General features: G+C 39.0%; 1 protein-coding gene across 3 annotated transcripts in view; it reads right to left on the bottom strand.

Annotated features, from left to right (window-relative positions):
- PPP2R2C (protein phosphatase 2 regulatory subunit Bgamma) overlaps positions 1-19889 on the bottom strand; it is a 213680-nt gene that overhangs the window by 9555 nt on the left and 184236 nt on the right. For all 3 annotated transcript variants that reach the window (XM_019470626.1, XM_009273750.2, XM_009273751.1), the window contains 2 exons: positions 5780-5949; positions 988-1079 (listed from right to left, as the gene is read on the bottom strand). In XM_019470626.1, the coding sequence (XP_019326171.1) occupies positions 988-1079; positions 5780-5949 (262 nt within the window). The remainder of the gene's footprint in view (positions 1-987; positions 1080-5779; positions 5950-19889) is intronic.

Genomic DNA, 19889 nt, shown 5'->3' with positions numbered 1-19889 from the left:
TGAAGGCATAGGTCCAGGCTCTCAGCAAGTGCCAAACTTTTGCCTCTTGGCTCCTACCTCTGCTGAGCCAGAAGTCACTGTGTGCCATTCAAAATTGGCTCCTGTGCTCTCTTTCACATGCATTTTGTAGACTGCTAACCCCTTCCACAGTCACCTAGCATATGAATGTCCCTGTGAGTTGTTTCCAACTGATAAGATGAAGGCTTGTGTTTTCTTTTAACTAAAATTGTCATCTTGCATTATACTCTTGGATTTCATCCATTTTTATTATCCCAGTCCTCTCGGCTGCTCAGTTCTTCCTGTAGAATATTCCTACTCCCCAAAGTACCGCCACCACTTGCTAACATTATGGCATTAGCACATTTCATTCTCGCTCGCACTCTGTGACTTGTTGTGCCAATATTTCTTATTAAAATATTCAACAAGATATTACGTCCAAGATAAAAACCAGGACCTCTCCTTCAGTGCACAGGGAATGGACTGCTCTGATGGGGGTAGGTATCAGAAGAAACTGTTACTTCGGTCAGTGGGAAGGTGGCAGCAGTTTGTGGAGAATCAGTGGGTGCCTGTGACTGCCTTTCCTCGCTCCCTGTTTCCAGTAAATGAACTGGATTTCTGAGGCAGCTCATGTGTAAATACAGGATCACACAAGCTTCCTTAGTGTGTTGGTGGGGCTGTGCAACTTGGCAGCATTCTTTTTAACTTTTGCAGCCTACTTATGATTTTGGTGAAAACGGACAGAATTTGAAGGGGTTTTTTCCCCTAAGGCATGAGCCAAGATTAACAAGGTATACATCGTGTCTAATGAGGTCAGAGACACAACCGCACCGATATCCAAACACCTTTTATCAACCTGAACACTGATATGTGAAGATGTAAATTGATGTGGAAAATAACCATGTGTAACACTTTGCTTTCTGATTGTTCCCCATCATATGGGAGCTCTTTTGCTAAATGAAGACAGTGATGGACATAAGGATGGATTACCTGTCTGATCCATTCCATGCACATTCAAACTTGTCAAAGATGCAGTCATTTTCATAGAGGGAACACAACTTGCTCCTAAGGTAATCATGGACCTGTTTCAAAGAAAATAACTTGTTATTCTTGAAATAAAACAAAATATAAAACTCCACAACCACCTGCCCCCCACTCTGCTTTATCTCCCACGTTCACCTTCAAAATATGCTGCACGGATTGGTAGCTTTGCAGAAGATACTGTGTTTAAACTCTATAGAAGCTATCCGTACTTTTCCACAGCCCAATTAACCAGGTGCTACAGAATTATTGTTGCAGGAAGGCATGAAGCATACCTCCCTCAGCAGGCTGCAGACCACCCCTCTTCAACATATTTGTTTTGTGCTTGGGTGATTTTCTCAGTGCTAGCCTAATTCCCAAAGACATTTCACCAGCTGATACCCTAGATGTGCTAATTAATGTGCAAGAAATCTAATTTAAATAGTAACAAAAATGTCATATTCCAAGATAAGTGGACTCTCACTTGTTGTGGCAGAAAGAACTTGGCTCTACTAAAAGAACCTGTAGTATATGGTATTACATATATTTGGGTAAGGTATTTCAGAAGCCAAATACAGTAAAAGGTTGCAGTTGCACAGGCTGCAAATTAGAACACTAATTTAGCCCAAGAATATCTCCTATTTGGCTGAGACTTAAAACCAACATTGTAAATTCTCACTTACATACTTGAAAAGTGGGACTAACCAGCAGAAGACCTCTCCTCTGGGCCACACATCTCTGCTGAACAAGGGTTATCATAAAGAGACAGATCTCACGCAAACTGTTTCAATCCTTTGCTGAATTTGATTAGTTTTCCCTCTGGATGATCGGTTTTATGCCGCAAGGAAATAATGAGCTAGAAAATCCCTGCCTAAGTGAATTTACTAATGCACTTTCACTCCTGATGTTTTCTTCTAGCTGTTGTAGAAACTGTAAAACAAAGATGTGTAGATGGCCTCTCGAGCACACATAACAATCCAATAGCCGAGGGGCATAATTTAGCTCTGGCATACAGAGGTACTGGTTCTTGCAAGTCCAGGGAGACTGTTCCTGCTCATGGATGCTCAGCATCCTCCTCTGGCCTGAGGGCGTAAACATTTCTTCTAGTAAGATAACTTCTATCAAGAACAGACGAGGGACGATGACCTTTCACTTATATTTTCTTTAAACTAACCCATTTTCAGTAGCCAAATTGTACAGTATCCTAAGAATATTTGTAACGTAAGGTTATTAAGGATTACAAATTTTAATCATGGATCAATTTTCATTAATAGATGAGTGAACACTGAGCTGTATATCAACAGATAATGTCTTATACACCAAATAATAGGCAAATGATAGATGCAGATAAAACATTTCACAATTAAATGCATTTACCCTCATGGTGAGTAATAGGTTGGAACGCTTTTAGTACTGATGCAGTTTCTTGCACCCTCTGTAATTAAATCCTTTCATTTTCTCTTTACTTAAAGCCTTTTTATGTTAGCAGTGTAATTTGTTACAGAACTGGAGTTCTTTCCTTTATCATCTTTGTGAGCTCCCAACACTTGGAAGAAACAGAAAGGTTGGGTAAGGCAGGAGAAGGAAGTAGATCGCATTTGCCTCATTGACTGCCATTTCTGGGTCGTCTTCTTGTTACCATTGCCAGCAGCCATCTGTCATGACCACTGTCACGTATACACCCTTTGCGAAGTGTGTCCAACTCCACAGCTTGGAGCTGTGCCTTTCTATCAGCTCTGTCAAAAAGCATTTTGAAGTTCCTCTCTCAGATTTCTTACTGATCTCTTCAAGGTCTCGGCTCTTTTTTCTTGATTGACTCTGCCTGCAAACTTGCACTACTGCCTTGAACAACCATCTTGCTCTTCATGTGGACCCTTTACCACATTTGATCACATTCAGACCCTCAGAATGACTATGAAAAACTAACTGGAAGAAACACTTCATTTTTAGCTTGTTTGCATGTTCATCTGCCACTACCAATTGAGGGTAAAATCACATTTGCCTTGACTGTTACATATTGTTCTTACCACATATGAATAGTACTTTAATCCCAACCAAATTCATTCCTAACTAATTACAAAAGGCATTCTCCTTTTCTTCACTGCACAGTTTTAGGTCAGACCTTCACGGAATTATCTAGTAATTCTGTGCTCCAGACTAACACAGCAACATGACTACATGGGGAGCTATTTCACTGGGATGGAATAGTCACAATCAGGAATTGCACTGGTAAGTGACACATTAGTCCAAATCCCTATGCAACAGACCTTGCCAAAAGTGGATCAAGCTATTATCAGCTATGAACGTGTTCACCTCTGGTTGCTGCTGGTATGGTTCTGCTGGGGTAATTCACCTGGGCAGCATCAAAAGAGTATCCCATTAGGCAAGGCTGCCTTGCAACTTTCAAACACTGGCCATTCCACTGTATTGCTTTTTTAGTGCTGCCCAGTGCACCATACTCTGCCCTTTTTTCTTTTATGTGAAGCATAAACAGGAGAAAATCATGTTGAATCATTGTCAGCAGATAAAGTGTTTCAGCAAGGCTGCTTTATGCAATAGCATACTTTTAGCCACAGCATTGATAAGGAAAAGAACTTGCATGAGGAATTCGATTTTTTTTGTGATGCTAAAATTGTAACCTGATAATGAAGCAGTACAGTTATAGACTTCGCTCTTTCTTACAGCCCTGTGGGGAAATCTCCTTTTGTGACCCTCTTCATGAGTCTCTCAGCTAGACAATATCTAAGTGGCTACCATGCAGTGGATGAAATGAGAAATTCAATCTTTTAATTAATATCTTTTAATCTTTTAATGATATACATATCATCATAATTATGTGGATACATAACTGAAAATGTTAGGTTTATTTGTTGCCTTCGGGTGATCCACCACAAAAAACTTTTTGAGAGATTTCCAAGTTTATATATGAGATTTATGTATGCGATTGAGAGATACCTCCAAGACAAATTATTTAAAAGAGTAATTTAAACCACTTTTTCTTAAGAACAGAATTCTCTACTCTCTGCAGTTGAAAAACATGAAAAGTTGCCCAGAGCAGTTGGACTGGGTGACTCCTATGCAGTCCTGTGCTATTGGCTTCCTAAGGCCCCTGAGTTCCAGATTCTCCTTTAGTCCGCAGCAACGCTCAGCAATGCATCTGTATACTCTTTACAAGGCACTGGATAAGTATTTGAAAATGAAATGCAATCCATAGGTTAAAGTAAGGCAGCAAGAACACTGTTATATTTGCAGGGTTTTTGTTGTTGTGGGTCGTTTTTTTTTAATAAGCTTCTGACTGCAATAATCAGTACTGAAAAATTTACATTATACTCATTTTCCACATCTTAGCATGGAGAAATATAACTTTTAATTGGCCCCACTGTTGGGTGTTTAGACTGACTTAAGGGTGGTCAGCTTGTTTCACAGCTACCTACACAAGGAAATAAAAGCAGATGTCAAAGTCAAGACAAACAGGTTGGCTTGACCAGCTATTCCTCTCCAGGGACAAGGTTGCCTACTCCAATATCATAAGTATAAAATCTAAGGTATGCTTCTGTTATATAAAACACAGTCTCGCCCTTACCCTCCCACTTCATTTTCACAGCATATCAACATTTCTAACACATATAGCATTACAAGCATTGCCATTTTCAGAGCAAAACCAATTCTGTAGTTTTAAAGGTATACAGGCTCAGACTTCCCAATGCTAACAAGACACACACTGAAGAGTATCCACCGAAATGTAATGGGTGCACTGGAAAACACTAGGGCCCACTTTGTCTACTAAACGCTAGCTAATAAACACCTCTGATGTTACTGATGTCAAATTTTGGTTGTTTTGACAAGTCACACTACCAAACTCTCATTACATGTTATTTTAAAACCAATCTTAACAATAGTTACTGTGAACTCCTGTACCCCACCTGCCATTATACAGACACAGGAAACAAGGGATTGTTCCAGCAGTGTCATAGGACTGTCTCTACGTAACCAGTACGAGCCAGATGAATGACATTTTTCCTACTTTGCATACTCTTCTGTAGTAGCTTAGCAGCTTTTTCTCATTGCATTTTCATAACAAGCAGTTTCTGTGTCACAGACATATTTTCCTTCTTCAAGGCAGAGTCAAAAAAAATGTAAGCTCAGCCCTCTATTGCCAAACAGAACAGATGTCAGAGTACAAACTCAGTGCTGGCTGGAGCCACCGGCATTTTGTCTGGATAATATCGCAATGAATTCAGGCAACCAGATGTGTCTGTCTGGCATTCGCAAACTGCTGTGTCAGTGGTGATGTTAGGGTTTAACACTGATCGCTTCTAGAACTAGGCACAAGGGAGAAATGCATAGATGAAGTTTTAAAAAAAAGTTTTGAAATGACAAAGGTGTAAACTCTCAGCAGTCCCAATGGGAGCAGAATACTAAGCAACTCACAAAATCCTTTCCTCAGTTTCTTTTAAATGTTAATAGCGAAATACATCATTTGAAAACAGACGCCAAAGTGAAGAGATTATTTTCCTTGTTAGAAGCATTGTCTCTTTTAAGGGCCCGATCCACAGTGAGTGTTACTCTGACTCCCCAGGCATTACACTTCCTTACTGATGCTGAAATTGCCCTTTTGCAACTACAAGGACACCACTATGAGGTTTTTAACCACCTTGATTAGCAGCTCTCTTAGCTAGCAATGAGAAGTTTAGGAAAATATTCAGGTTCTGAATAGAGATGCTTTTATATTGTTGCATTTCAAGACGTAGCAGATACCTACCTGGTACGTTTCTACAGGCTTTGTTTCCATGTTCAGATCCCAAACCTTGACAGTGAGGTAATCTCTTGTTAGCATGTATCTACCGCTGTGACTGAATTTGACATCTGACACTGAAGAGATAATTTCTGAAAAAAATGATCTGTTACTGGGGTCTTCTGGTTCTTCATAAACTGTTCAAAGAAAAAGAAGCAAGAGAGAAATTAGAGTTCTATAAAAAAATGCTGTTGTACAATAAGTACTGTGCATTTCTTGTGAAACAATGTAGTTCAATGTACCAATGAACATGATATAGAATTAATTATACGCCCAGCACTTTATTTATTCTTTTATCTTTATATAAAAATACAAACTGTAAGCTTTAAATATTACAAGAATTAACCTTATAGCTATGGGTCCAAAGCATCACTTTGGGAAATTACGTAAATGTACCAGTTAGTTGACTACAGCTACCTACAGCAAGGCAGTTCATCTATGGTCATCCTTTCTGGAGTCCCCACGTCCTGTTTCCTGACGTAACCAAAATTCAGGTGTCCCTGTCACATGAAAGGTGTACATGTGGTCTCACAACGGTCTTGGCATCCACGGGAAGGGTGGTTACTCAAAGCCTGCCCTGGTTGCCAGAACCAGCTGGCCAGTCTGCAGGCTACTCACTGGTCATGTCTGGTACACGCTGGTTAGCTGATCTGTGCGCTGCACAATCCAACAAGGCAGGGGATCATGAAATATTGCTTACAGTACCTCCATACAGAGAAGTCTAGCTCTTGTAGCTGGGAGGTTGGTCATCCCTGTTCAACTGTATATAACAATGATACTGGATGACTCACATTGAATTGCAGGAACTTGAAACAACTGGTATTAGTGGGCTCTACTTCATCTGTTACAGGTCCACCACTCACCAAGGTCTCTTCATCCTTCCCCCAAAAGCCTGCACTAACTCTAGCCCTGCCTACCAGGTGCCTAGAGCAACTCTTTTGCCTTTCTGCAGGTATCTGTGGCCCTGTGATCCAAATGACCTCATATGGTGAACTTTAGTAGAAAGTCAGGCTTTCAGGGTCTTTCAGTTCTCAGCAAAATCAGTAGGGCTTTGGCACCTACGTCTAGAATATTCTTTGAAAATTGGCAATTTGGTGAGTGTCATTTTAAGTTTCAAAAGCAGGTGAAGAAAAGCCACGTGATGAGACATGAAAACGTGCTGAAAGTAGAACAACTTTACTGTCAGTCATCCCTGTTCAACTGTATATAACAATGATACTGGATGACTCACATTGAATTGCAGGAACTTGAAACAACTGGTATTAGTGGGCTCTACTTCATCTGTTACAGGTCCACCACTCACCAAGGTCTCTTCATCCTTCCCCCAAAAGCCTGCACTAACTCTAGCCCTGCCTACCAGGTGCCTAGAGCAACTCTTTTGCCTTTCTGCAGGTATCTGTGGCCCTGTGATCCAAATGACCTCATATGGTGAACTTTAGTAGAAAGTCAGGCTTTCAGGGTCTTTCAGTTCTCAGCAAAATCAGTAGGGCTTTGGCACCTACGTCTAGAATATTCTTTGAAAATTGGCAATTTGGTGAGTGTCATTTTAAGTTTCAAAAGCAGGTGAAGAAAAGCCACGTGATGAGACATGAAAACGTGCTGAAAGTAGAACAACTTTTTACTGTCAGTCAAAACAGAGGTTTTTTGTGTAGTCCACTGGAACATTTCTCTCTCAATTAATTTATCTATGACTATGATTCAGACTGTTGAAAGCAACAAGGTTATAGTTTCCATCAGGTGAAATAATGTTCTGCTGAAAGTTAAGGGTGAGTATGTGGGTGAAGTATGTGGGGTAATGCAAAAAATTATGGGCAATTTTCTTTGGGGGTGGGCAGTGGAAGGCAGCCAGGCATGCATGTGAGAATAAGGTCTATATTTGAACATGTACCACATATCTAAATGGTAATGAACTACTTCAAAAAGGGGGAAAAAACTTTTCTTTTCAGACAGACTGTAAACGAACAACTTTAAATAGCTCTTTAAAAATTTGCCTAGACATTCTGCAAAGCAGGTATTTTGTAATTATCCTGTCAGATTTTCAATAGAAGTCTGACGAGCACAAAGCAATTATCATTTCTCATGCCTCTTCCCTCTAATCTGTCCAAACTATGTACTTGGCTGGCAGGAATTTCATCCACCTAATTATGATGTGAAGTTGCTATTAAAACCAGGAAAGAAAAAAAAAAAACCACACACTAACTGAACTATACCTTCATTTATAGCCGAGATATATTTTCTTGGCTCTGTGTGTCTCGTCCAACTCCCAACGATTAGAAAAAGAGTAATATTTGTACCTGGATACTCTGTATTTTGTTAATTAATGAGATTAAACCATTTCATCCCTTATCTGCACTGTTTATTGCTTTTCTATCCTTACCACAGTAAGTATTAGAAAGACTTAGATTAATTAACTGCAGAAACTAACGCAGGCATGAAAGTCTCATATCACTACACAAAGAAAGATAGTGGCAGAAATTTTAGCAGCAGCAATTCTCTGCAGATAGTTCCTATAGTCAGCATAACCAAGCCAGGAAAATTGTTATAGGAAATTAAGCAGCAGCTCCCAGTGTGACAGAGAAAGCTTCGCAGCTAGCAGCATATGCCTGAGCAACCAGAACAAGGCACTGGCCTCAGGAAATGAAGGTGAGATATAGTGTCCGTGGGTCTTAGCTATTTCTGGTTTAGCATCAACATAAGGTTATGCATACACTGCAGAAAAGCACAGTCTTCATTCAGTTTGGCTAATACAAGTTGAGTAATTGGAAACAGGACAGCAGTGACAGCCACGTGACTTTGACTTCAGTTCAGGCAAGCAACTCGGATTCAACCCTGGCCTCTTCAACCTGATAGGAGAAAACACAGTGCTAGCCCACCATTTGCAAAATCAGGTTTGTCAGCCTGCACTGGAAACACATTTTCTGTTTGTTACAGTTTAGACTAACCTTCTGGAGGCCGCTTTTATGCCAGGGGGCAATCAGCACCCAAACCACAAGACTTCAAATCTAGCTTACTTTTCTATATCTAAATAAAACTTGTTAGACCAGGACTTGGAATCAGAACTTTGCTGAGATTTGATTACAATTTCTATTATACTCATCGATTAATTTCTTGATTAACTTCTTAATAACTAACTTTTGCCATGAAAAAGGGTATTTAACTTTCATGAATATTGTTCTTGATAACCTTCACAGTGCTAATTACATGAAAGACACAAAGCTATCTGTCTAGTTGCAAACTAATGAACATAGGAATCACAAATGGTGTAGTGTGCTGAGCTTTCACATGACACTGCTCAGACTTAAATATGACCTTGATGACAGGACTGTGGAATACAGAAATATCATGGGATTACAGAGGGAAGCTGAGCACATCTCTGAGTACAGCCAGTGTTGGAGAGGAGCCTCCAAGGAAGATGCCATTCCTGCCCCTTACTCCACTGGCAGATACATAGGTAAGCTGGGAAGGCTGCTTAGGGAAATAAAAATGTTCAATCCCTTTCTGCACGGCTTCCTGCTCACAAGTTAAAAAACAGGGTAGCTTTTCACAGAAGTGAGTCCAGACTTCGGAGAGAAAGATGTGGTTGGGTGAACGATACTTGCCAGAGCACTGTTTTCCTGAATCCTGAAGAAAATCTGCAGCACAAAAATGTGCTGCTTCTTTCTCAAAAGGAACTGCCATCTGCTGAAAAACAAACTCTCATCTCTTGTAAAAAAAATTCTTAGTATTCCTTGAATTTCTTTGATCTAATGTAGACAGGGAGACTCTCCTTAGAATCAGTGGATAGAAAAGGCATCTCTAAGGTGTGCATTTATCATGCAGAACTATATGCACATGTCTAAAGTAAAAAAAACCAAACAAGCCAGGAACAGCTAGAGTGGGTGGGAAGGTCCATCTCACTCAGCTTCCCTTCCAGACACTGGCCAAAAGAAAGCAGGCGCCTCAGGCAGTACCTACGAAGAGCGTGGTGCACAGGCACTTCCCACGAACACCCTTGTGGCTCCCATCAAGCCAGTGAGTTGCACTCTGGGTGTTGTAGGTGCCACCACTGCAACTTCCCATTTATTTTAATATGGGCCTGATTCCACAAACTTGAAAGCTATACATTTTGGACAAGACACATCCAATAAAGAAAAAAAACAAAACCCAAACTAATCTTCAAGTTCAATTCTAAACAAGAACTAATGGCTGACAAAAATTAGGGCTACGCATGTGAATGTAACCTTCCTTACACATCTTGTTTCTTAATTTTACATTAATTGCAAAAAACGTCTGATAATGGTAGACTGGAATGTCTCACTCCACTCAACACACACCATACAAACTGCAAGGGCCACGAGGTGTGAGTGCATGCTTTGAAATCCCACTATAACGGTCTGGAGAGAGACCTGGTGGTCAATACCGCCTTCCTCTTCAGCTTTGCCAGCTACCTTTCACTGCTGTATGATACTCCAGTTTCCCAAATATGTAATTGTGAAAGAGGAATATCAAACAGCTAGGAACACAAGAAACTGATAAATCAAACAGCACTACTGTGTACACTCCACTGAAAAGTAGTGAGTAGATTGTAACTAAAAAATATTTTACAAGTCAACCATCCATTATCCCAACAACAGCCAAAAAAACTCAGCCTCAGAAAAGATAAAAACCTATGTTCTCACATAAGGTTTTTCTCTTTGTATTCTCCAGACTCCAGCACCACTGAAAATTAATATTTTGTTTGCTGGGCAGAGCTTTAATCATTGCAGGGTGTAAATTCTGGCATATGTGAACTTTAAAAAATAATAATAATGCTAAAAATGGTTCATATGGTGGGTGCAGTATCAGAATCCAATATAGCATACAAAATCCTGTATTCCTCCCAAAATCATCGCAACAAGGAGTACGCATGATTCTCTACATTATACTATAGGACCTTGGGTAATGCCTCAGCTGAATTTTCAACAGTCCTTCTACTTCTCCTTTTCCTCTTACCTTCGCTCTTTTGCCTGGATGAAAAAAAACCACAAGCACTCACAGCACTGCTGCAAGGCAGATGGATCCAAAATACAAAGGCGAATAATGTTTTTAAAAACACAAGGAAGAATGATCTATTTAAAGGGAAAGCAATAACACTATCTGAGATAATATGGCACAAGGGTTAGAAAAGCTATCTATCTAATATAATGAAAGTTTATCTGGAGCTACTTTTTATTTTTGACCTGAATTTATAAGTGTGTAATGGATTGATGGGATAAAAGAAATGTCAAATGTATTCAGTTAAAAAAATATTTCATTGTTTTTAAGAGAGAAACATAGAGTATAAGCTTTGGCAAAATTTTGTTATCGTGGCCTGAGCACTTAATGATAACTGCAAGGGTTTACTGTGAAATACCAGTAAACACAACAAAGAGGAAAACAGAACTAGCAAGGGAGAAGACCCTTGATGATAACGCTCTGTACTCCTTAAGGCATAAAGATATGAACCTTGAAAATTTCTGTTACTGCCGACCAAAAGTAGAACTACAGATAAAACCAACTTTTTGCTATTACAAAGCCAAATACATTTAAAAAGAAAAGCAAAGATGAATCATGCTTATATATATTGCAGAACATGTGATTATCTGGAGAGGGAGGAACAAAAACAAAACCAGGGAAAAGTTGAAGATGAAAGCTTATCAGCTCCACAGATTTGGTAAGAAATTCCATCATTCATAGGATAAAATTATAAGCAGCCTAAATCATTCTCTACAGCAGAAAAACAAAGCTTCTTCTGAAGCTATTTTCTTTCTACTTATGAACAAATAATAACTTATTAAAGCTTTTTTCTAGAGGATACTGTTAATAGTTTGCATCCTGTCCTGAAAACTTCTAGTTTTACAGCATTTAAGTGCTGTTACTTAGATTTAAGTCCTCGGAAATCCTGCACCATGAAATAACTCACTCTCTCCCTCCAAAGACAGCTAATAGATGTAGAAAATTGTCCCGTTCCTGTTCAAGGGTCACAGCTACGAATGGGTGAAGACAGTTTTTGCACCACTGGAAAAAGAGGCAGTGGGGTTAATGAGGAGGGGGAGGACCATAGAAGCCAGAACCAGTGAAGATGCTGGAACAAGAGAGGGAGAATAATTTTCTTTTTTATTATCCAAATATGCAAACAGTTTGCAGTTAGGCTGGATTAAGGACTTATTTCAGATAACCTCTGGGCTACACATGCACACACACAACAGGTGTATTTCAACTGGACCTGGAAATACTGGTGGTCGATCAGATAATCTCTCAGTGGGCTTTAAGTTTCATAAACATAGAAAACAGATGCAGTCCCAGGTCAAACAATTTGTCATCTAAATTAAGTCTCTCTTTCATTTCAGATCCCAAATGAAAATGGCTGCAATACCTGATTAAAATGTACTGCAAAACGGTACTTTGAAATATATGGAATTTCACCCATCTTGACAGACTACCCACAGCAACTCGCAAAAGGAACAAGAACCAATATGCTCTCCTGATAGCTGATAAATAAACACTTTTAAACATTCTTTTTTTCTGGAATACATGGTCATGCTAATTAAATGTTCCTCACAAAACATGATCCTAAGCTAAAAGTCTTACAAATTATTTAACTACACTCTAATATGTTTAGATGGCAAATCAGCACCATTTCCCAGGACAGTGATTCGCTCCACAATATGTATTTCATAAAGTTTAGTATAAAAAACCTAAGCTAAATTTCACTGAATTTATATAAAAATACTAATCACATTCATTTTTTTAAGTCCATGACACTTGTTACTATCTTTCAACACAGAAAGCATTATTTTTTTTGTGCCATTTAATTCAAGATGTGCTCACATCTTGAGCTATGTGTAGTTCTGGTCTTATCCCTAATGTGGTAGAGGTTTCAAGAAGACACAAAAATGGGCAATAACAACGACCATGCAGGGAATGACTAAATAGACTGAGACTCCTCAGCCTAGGAAAGACTGAGGGGTTTGTAATTAGGAGTGGCATGGAAAGGATGAATAGGGAACGACAGTTCACTTTGTACACTGTCTCTTCCAATCAACAAGTAGGGGTCACCAAGTGAAACTAGGAAAGGGTAAGTACAGAGCAGATGGTTCTTCATACTATGCCTAATTAAGCTACTAAAGACGTTACTGAAAGATATTGTGAATGGTAAAAATTATACACAGGTTCAAAAGTAACTGCACAAATTCAAGGAAAAAAACCCCAAACATCCATTTGAGTATTGTTAAATGCAGTAAGTTCGCTCTCACTGAAGTCCCTGAACCCCAGGTTTCCAACTGCATATTACAGAGGCTAGAGATTATACTTGCACTGTTCTTACATTTTCTGCTGATGTTGCTACTGCCCACTATCAGAGCCAGAATACTGGGCTAGAAGGACCTCTGGTCTGCCCAGGTAGAGTCATTATTATGCACTGTTTGAAATCTACTTTAGGATTTCATACTAAAGAGTTCCTGAGTTCATTCTAAGTGAATCAGGACCAATTGCAAAGCTCCCTTTGAAATTCATGGTCTCTTTATGCCTTTTAGCTTCATTGTTTATGATAATGGTTTGATTTACCATTATTATTTACTCTATCTTCCACTACCTCTGAATGTTTTATTGTTTTGTATTAAGCCAATCCACTCATACATTCACCTCCTTCAGAAATTCTCTTTCAAGATCAGGATGTTTTGCTAATGTGTCAATCTTGCATTCATGTTCTACACTGATTAATACGGTTATAGACGTGTGGGAATTTTTGAGTCCACCTTCATAAGCAATCTAAAATACAATTATTTTATAAGACATGAAGTATAAACAACTAAACACAATTATTTACCATTTTATATTACCATAGCCTGTAGTTGCTTATCCTGTTTTGAACTGAAAGAGTAGTATCTTTTTATATTTCAATTTTCTATTTGTTTTTATATAATTCAGAGGGCACCTCTTCATGCCCTGGTCACTTACACATCATCTTCCTTCTTCGAGTAAAAGCAAATTTCTGAAGCTACCTCCACGCCACAAGACTGAAATTCCACCTACCATAAAGCACTTTATCCAATGACCCAATATTAAAACCAGGCTTCTCATCAATACCTCTAGAGAGTATGGCTTTTAAAAGTGGAGCCTCAAATCAATATTTAAGAATCTGTTTTACCATCTGCAGTGAGTTGCTGCAGCTTGTTGCAAACCACAAGGGATACTGCATTAGCGCTGAAAGGCAAAGCCAGATCAATAGCTAAAGATCAGTGGGTGGGAGATTCACTACGGAGTTGCTTATATTAATATAACTTTGCCAGTGAATTTGTTAATAGAGAGAAATGGTGCTAAAGAGAGCAAGGAAGTGAAAAAACACAAAGCTAATCTGGGAGATCAAGCCTCTTTAAACCTCGGTCTCACAAAGACTTATGTGCGTGTTTAATGCCACGTACTGCGAGCAATCCCATGGAGTTAATGGGACATAAAACTACTACTTCTCTACAGCCAAATTCATGCATAAGTCTTTCCAATCTTGATATATACGGTTAATGATAAGCGGGGGGGGGGGTCCCCAGGGAAAAAGGGATATTTATATAGTTTTGGAGTAAAACCGGGGGGGGGGGGGGGGGTTCCTCAGTGAAACAGGATCTTGAAAGAACAACGTTGGTTTCATGAGACATTGAAAAGCAGTATTTGTTGCTATTAAAAAATTAAGCAAACAAGAGAGGAATTTTAATAGACTGAATAATTAAAGCAATCTTACAGCAATTATTTGCTTTATCTGTGTGTGTTTGGGGGAGAGGGGTTAATGAAACACCTCTTCAATCATAAATCATTTACCATAGCTTCAGGCTTTTATCTTTCCTCTTACTATTTGATAGCTAGAAGTACATAAATCAGGTTTTTTCTTCCTCTGATTTAATTTTAACATATCTTGCACAACTGGAGGAAATACTATATAGACATAATTGCATTTCTGTAGAAACACTTTTGAATTTTCATTACCCATGTTTTAAATGTCTTTATTATACATTCATCCAAACTGAGCAGAATGGAAGCTTTGGAGCCCATGCTAAAGGCAATCTTCCACCAAATTTCAAGGGGATTCCTGCGCAAGGAAGGATCCCTTCCAGGATCTAGTTTAGCATGCGTGAAATTGTAGTAACAGATCTTTAGTGACAGTCATAATTACAAAATTATCAGGACACAGGCACATTTTTTCATTGGGGATACAAAATCAGCAATGAATATATGCCTTTGTGGTGCATGCTTATAAAATAAATCCAGAATTAGGATAAGGAGAACAAGCCTTTATTAAAGCATGGGGTCAAATCATTACGGAAGCTCAGATAAGTTTCACTCCTGTCACATGAAACCTTGCAGATTTTGCCTGAAGTGGACATTACTTTGACAGTGGCCTCTCAATGCACAAAGGGAGAATGCCAGCTGTCTCTGTCTCAGATGATAACCTGACATGAGATCAGATGCAGAAATAAGAAGCGTGTTTTAAATGTAAAGCTCACATAAAAGAAAAACAAGTTGTCTCTTTCCCAGTCATACAATAAGCATCATTCATTTGGAAAGGTCAATATTAATTAGCAAATCCAGCAGGGATATTCTGTCACAGGCTTTTTTGTGCATCTGGGTGTTCTCTGTTGCAAATGAAAGATAATCTATATTCAGTTAGAGGTCCGAAAGCTGTCTTGTCTCTGAAATTCCAACCTCCTTTAAAGGACTGGTAAATATAATTAATTTAATTTTAAAAATTCAACATGTTCAAGTAGATTATCCTTGATTTCTGTTTTAGCTAATTCCACAGTTCTGAATTCTTAAGTTTAAAATCAAAGGTAATCTCAAAAAAACCAGCCAATAACCAAATTGAGTTACATGCCAGACTGACAGGATAGTGGCATTTATCCTTGGGAAAGGGCTGGCATTTCTTTCATGCCTGGATTTCAAATAAAAATGTGGTAGAGGACTCTCAAGGAAAAAAGACACCATCACCATCTTTGGGTGGCATCGTTGGGTCACAAACCAAACCCCAAATTCACTCTGCATTGCTCCGAAGACCATTTTATACTTTTAAGATATTGATTATCCCTGCCATGGAATTGGGAAGACACCAGCTGACATGCTTTGCCCCTTTCAGGGTGAGTCCAGAGAAGATGGCTGTTAGGATTGCCTGCCATCTACAAATGCTTCTTCGGTCAAAGGGAGGGGGGCTCTAAACGGCTCCTGTTATAGACCCAGATGTCAGAAGCTTGCGAAGTCTGTATGGAGGATGGAAAGCATGAACTAATGGTGACAGAGGCTAACTGCATTATGTAACCCCAAAGTTTGTATTTTAAAGACCACCACGGCACACGGAGCAATAAACTTGAAACTGCAGCTCCGCCTTCCCTGAGGTATTTTGTTGTAAATTTTGCACATGGGTAATGGATAATTAGAAATAGGTTTTTAGTCTACAAATACATACTAAGAAATTAACACTAAAAAAACCCTTAAAGTAACATACAGCATTTAAATAGATTATAACTTCTGAAGCATGCAATAACTTTAAGATATTAAGGCTATTACACAGAATATCAATAGGAGTTACACTCTTGAGTGACTCAAATTTCCATGTTGCATAACTATACAGTTTCTATTTACCACTTAATTCTGAATTTAATAATTCTGATGAACTACTGAAAAAGCTCTTCATTATTTTCTGACTTCACATGCTCAAGCTCAGTTTTCTTTAGCTGACTGCTTTATTAGATGATTTGTTGAAACAGCCATATGTACCTATTTAATCTACAAGCTGTTTGGAAGAACGGTATTATCTCCATGCACATTTATAAGGAGCTCTGAACATAATATTAGCAAGAAAAGATCAAACCTAATTAGCAACTATTTGTTAATTGAACAGTTGCATATTATACTGCTATAAGTATTTTTCAGTCAGGACGCTCTTACTGCAACAGTATCCTTATGCTTGTCTTCCTTGTCACCTGAGTCCCTTGCCTGAGAATTTATGGAATTTGGGGTGGGGGGCAGTTCTTTTATTTCTTGGATGTTCCCAGCTAACTGCTTGAACAATGAATACTTTTGCAGCTGTTAGCTTCCCTTCTTTCGCTGCTGTCACCGATTTCCAGTATACTGCCTTCTTTCTACACTTCATTGCCATGCATGTTGCCTGAATAACACCTCAAAGATGACCTTTGGGTGTTTTGCCACACACACTGTTTAGATGACAGCTTCCATATTAGAATCATAGAATCACAGAATCATTAAGGAAGAGACCGACCTCTAAGATCATCAAGTCCAACCGTCAGCCCAATACCACCATGCCCACTAAACCATGTCCCTAAGACTTCCCTGGGCAGCCTGTTCCAATGTTTAACCACTCTTTCAGTAAAGAAATTTTTCCTCACGTCCAAAAATAAATTAAATACTATTTATATTAATATTATTTAAATTAATTCCCTATTTCTTGCTGCTTGAGTCTGACCTCCATATCTGTTTTAAATCTTTACCTATAACCCCGTGGACTGCAAGAACACCTTCTTCCTTACTGCCATCCCTCTAATACTCTAAATAAGCAGGGACATGCATCTCTTTTTACACCTCCTCTCCAGAATATTTTGATGGAATTCTCTCCCACTACTTGAGAAGTCTGATAATACCACAGAACAGTATAATGTATGTATCTCCGCTGTGGTTACAGATTGGACTTTCCTGGATATCCATTTGTAATGGCCACATATGTTTTGCTTCTGATTGCTCGCCCAGCATTGCATGATCTATTGAAGAGGTGTTACAAGAAGCAGTTTCAGGTAGTCTATTAGAAAAACAACACATTTTATCACACCTTATCTCAGTGACCATTTAAAACTCAGCTACTGACCTGATATTCTGTCAATGCCTTATGGATGGATTTGGTGGTCTGACACCATTTTTCTAAGGGACAGAGGTTCCCATTACAACTCATCACACAAATTGGCAGCTTGCTAATAAATCTCAGCATAGGCACCAAGGATGAGTAGATATGGAAGAAGTCTCTTGTCTCTTCCATGTCAGAGCCATGAAAGATTTATACGGGAAACCTTGTAGTGTTGCTGTCACTAATGCCGAACAGGGAGATTTTGCCACTGAGTTTAGCAAAGCAGAAATCTTCAGGAATACTATAATTTATTAACATCCTGTGTCAGTGACTTACACTACAGATATTAGTATGTAATTTATTTATACAGTATGGCACAGTAATTATTAATGGCACTCTCTAGACTTGTACAAATGGAAGGGCCCTTCCCCCAAAAGCTGCAACTGACTTTAGCCCAGCTATAGAGATCTGGATAACAAAGGGTCTGAAAAAGGAGTAAAACCAAAAGTTCACAACATATGCTCAGCATCCAGGTATTTTTTTGTAAGTTTTACATTGGATCTTTTATCCCTAAAAATATATACATCCATTACAATCTCAGAACAGCATCTGAAATATAGCACAGTGATATTAGACTGAATTAAGAAAGTAGGGTTGCATGGCAGAAGATGACGGTTTACAGTGACTATAGTCGTAGCTGTGTGGGTTGAGAAATGAAGTCAGTTATGGGGAAAGATGGAAAGCCAAGCTGATCTAGGAGAGTAGGGTGCTGACCATGCGTATGTACCATGCGTAAAGCAACTGTAAAGATGAATGAGATGCACAGTGAAGGTACTAGAGAGACTATCATGTAAATATTTGATTTCCCAGACTGATTGTTTTTTATGATATATCCTTTTAGGTTGCTATGGGCTTTATATAATTAGTTTTCCTTCCCACCGAGAGCTATATCAAACCACTCCAACCAGCAGTATGTGGGCCTATTCCTTTTAACGCTTTGGAAGTTCTACCACTGCTGTATCAATTTTGTATTGTACACACTCAGTTTCTCAATGAGCTTGACATGAGTTCAGTGCAGCAATACTACATTAAATGGCTATTTTCTAACTCATAGAACTGGAAAATGGGGTTTAATCAATGACCATTAGACCTTGCGCTCTCTTCTGGCATAAAATGCCTTCTTTCATCCAGGGTTACTGTATTGTTGTTTTAATAAGTTACGGTTGGCATTTGGCACTGAGTTATAGGGGCACGGAGGCCTTATTAGCAGGAAGAAATGAAAGTATTATGGAACTAAACAATTAAGCGGGACAGGATAACTCACAACAATGTGCTAGATTGTATCATGCTCGCATTTCACTTCATGGTATTGAATTCCCCCTACAAGTACAAGGGGAAACAGCTAACTAAGGTAAAACACTTCTTTGCTTAGGAAATTGTCCTGAAAGGTTATTTTCTAGAATTGGAGACGACATCCAAAGAGGTTCTGGGCATGTGCACTTCTCCTTGCAGCCGAAAAGCCTAGTCATAGGCTTTTTAGTACATTTACTTCAGTTAAAAAAACATAGCTTGTGTGCTAAATCTGTGCACCACTTATGTCACACTTAAATCCTCAAATGTTTTCTTCCCCCCCTCCTGCCCCTACTAGTAAGATCTGCCTACCTCAAAAGGTTCAAGTAGGAACTGAATGACATAAAACCTCTTATGTACCCCAGCACTACGAGAATTTCTCCTGAATTTCCTTCTCAATGTTTCAACATTGCAAAAGAAACTGAAGACCCAATTCTGTGAGATGGAAGTGTCCTGGAAGCCCCAATCCTGAAGGTGGCTAAAGCAGAGCCACCACAGTTCATTCATTAGGTTCTCAGCTCCGAACAGGAACCAGCCACACGACACAATGCCTTCGTCTGGTGGTTTTCAGTCTCAGAAGATCAGGAATAAACAGGTTGTTTGCACAAGGCAAAGTGCCCAGGCTTGCCAGATTACTGGTGGGAAGAACCATATTCTGTCTTATCTAGACTATAAAGAGCTGACAGCGAGACATTATTAACATGCATTTTCCTTCATCCTTTACTTTGAGAACAAAGACAGCCCCACATCTTAACATTTTACTTCCTTGTTCTTATGTAGGTTTCAGATATGAACTGTCATGAGTTGGTGGCTCTGTCTCAAAGTCTCACAGGCTACATAAAATCACTTTAGGACAGATGACACTTTCTATACCAACACAATATCTTTTTCTTC

This window comes from Aptenodytes forsteri, unplaced genomic scaffold (assembly GCF_000699145.1).
Source record: "Aptenodytes forsteri isolate BGI_AS27 unplaced genomic scaffold, ASM69914v1 Scaffold111, whole genome shotgun sequence".
Lineage (NCBI taxonomy): Eukaryota > Metazoa > Chordata > Aves > Sphenisciformes > Spheniscidae > Aptenodytes > Aptenodytes forsteri.
The sequence above is the reverse complement of the archived record's forward strand: the minus strand, read 5'-3'. Positions and strand labels throughout refer to the sequence as shown.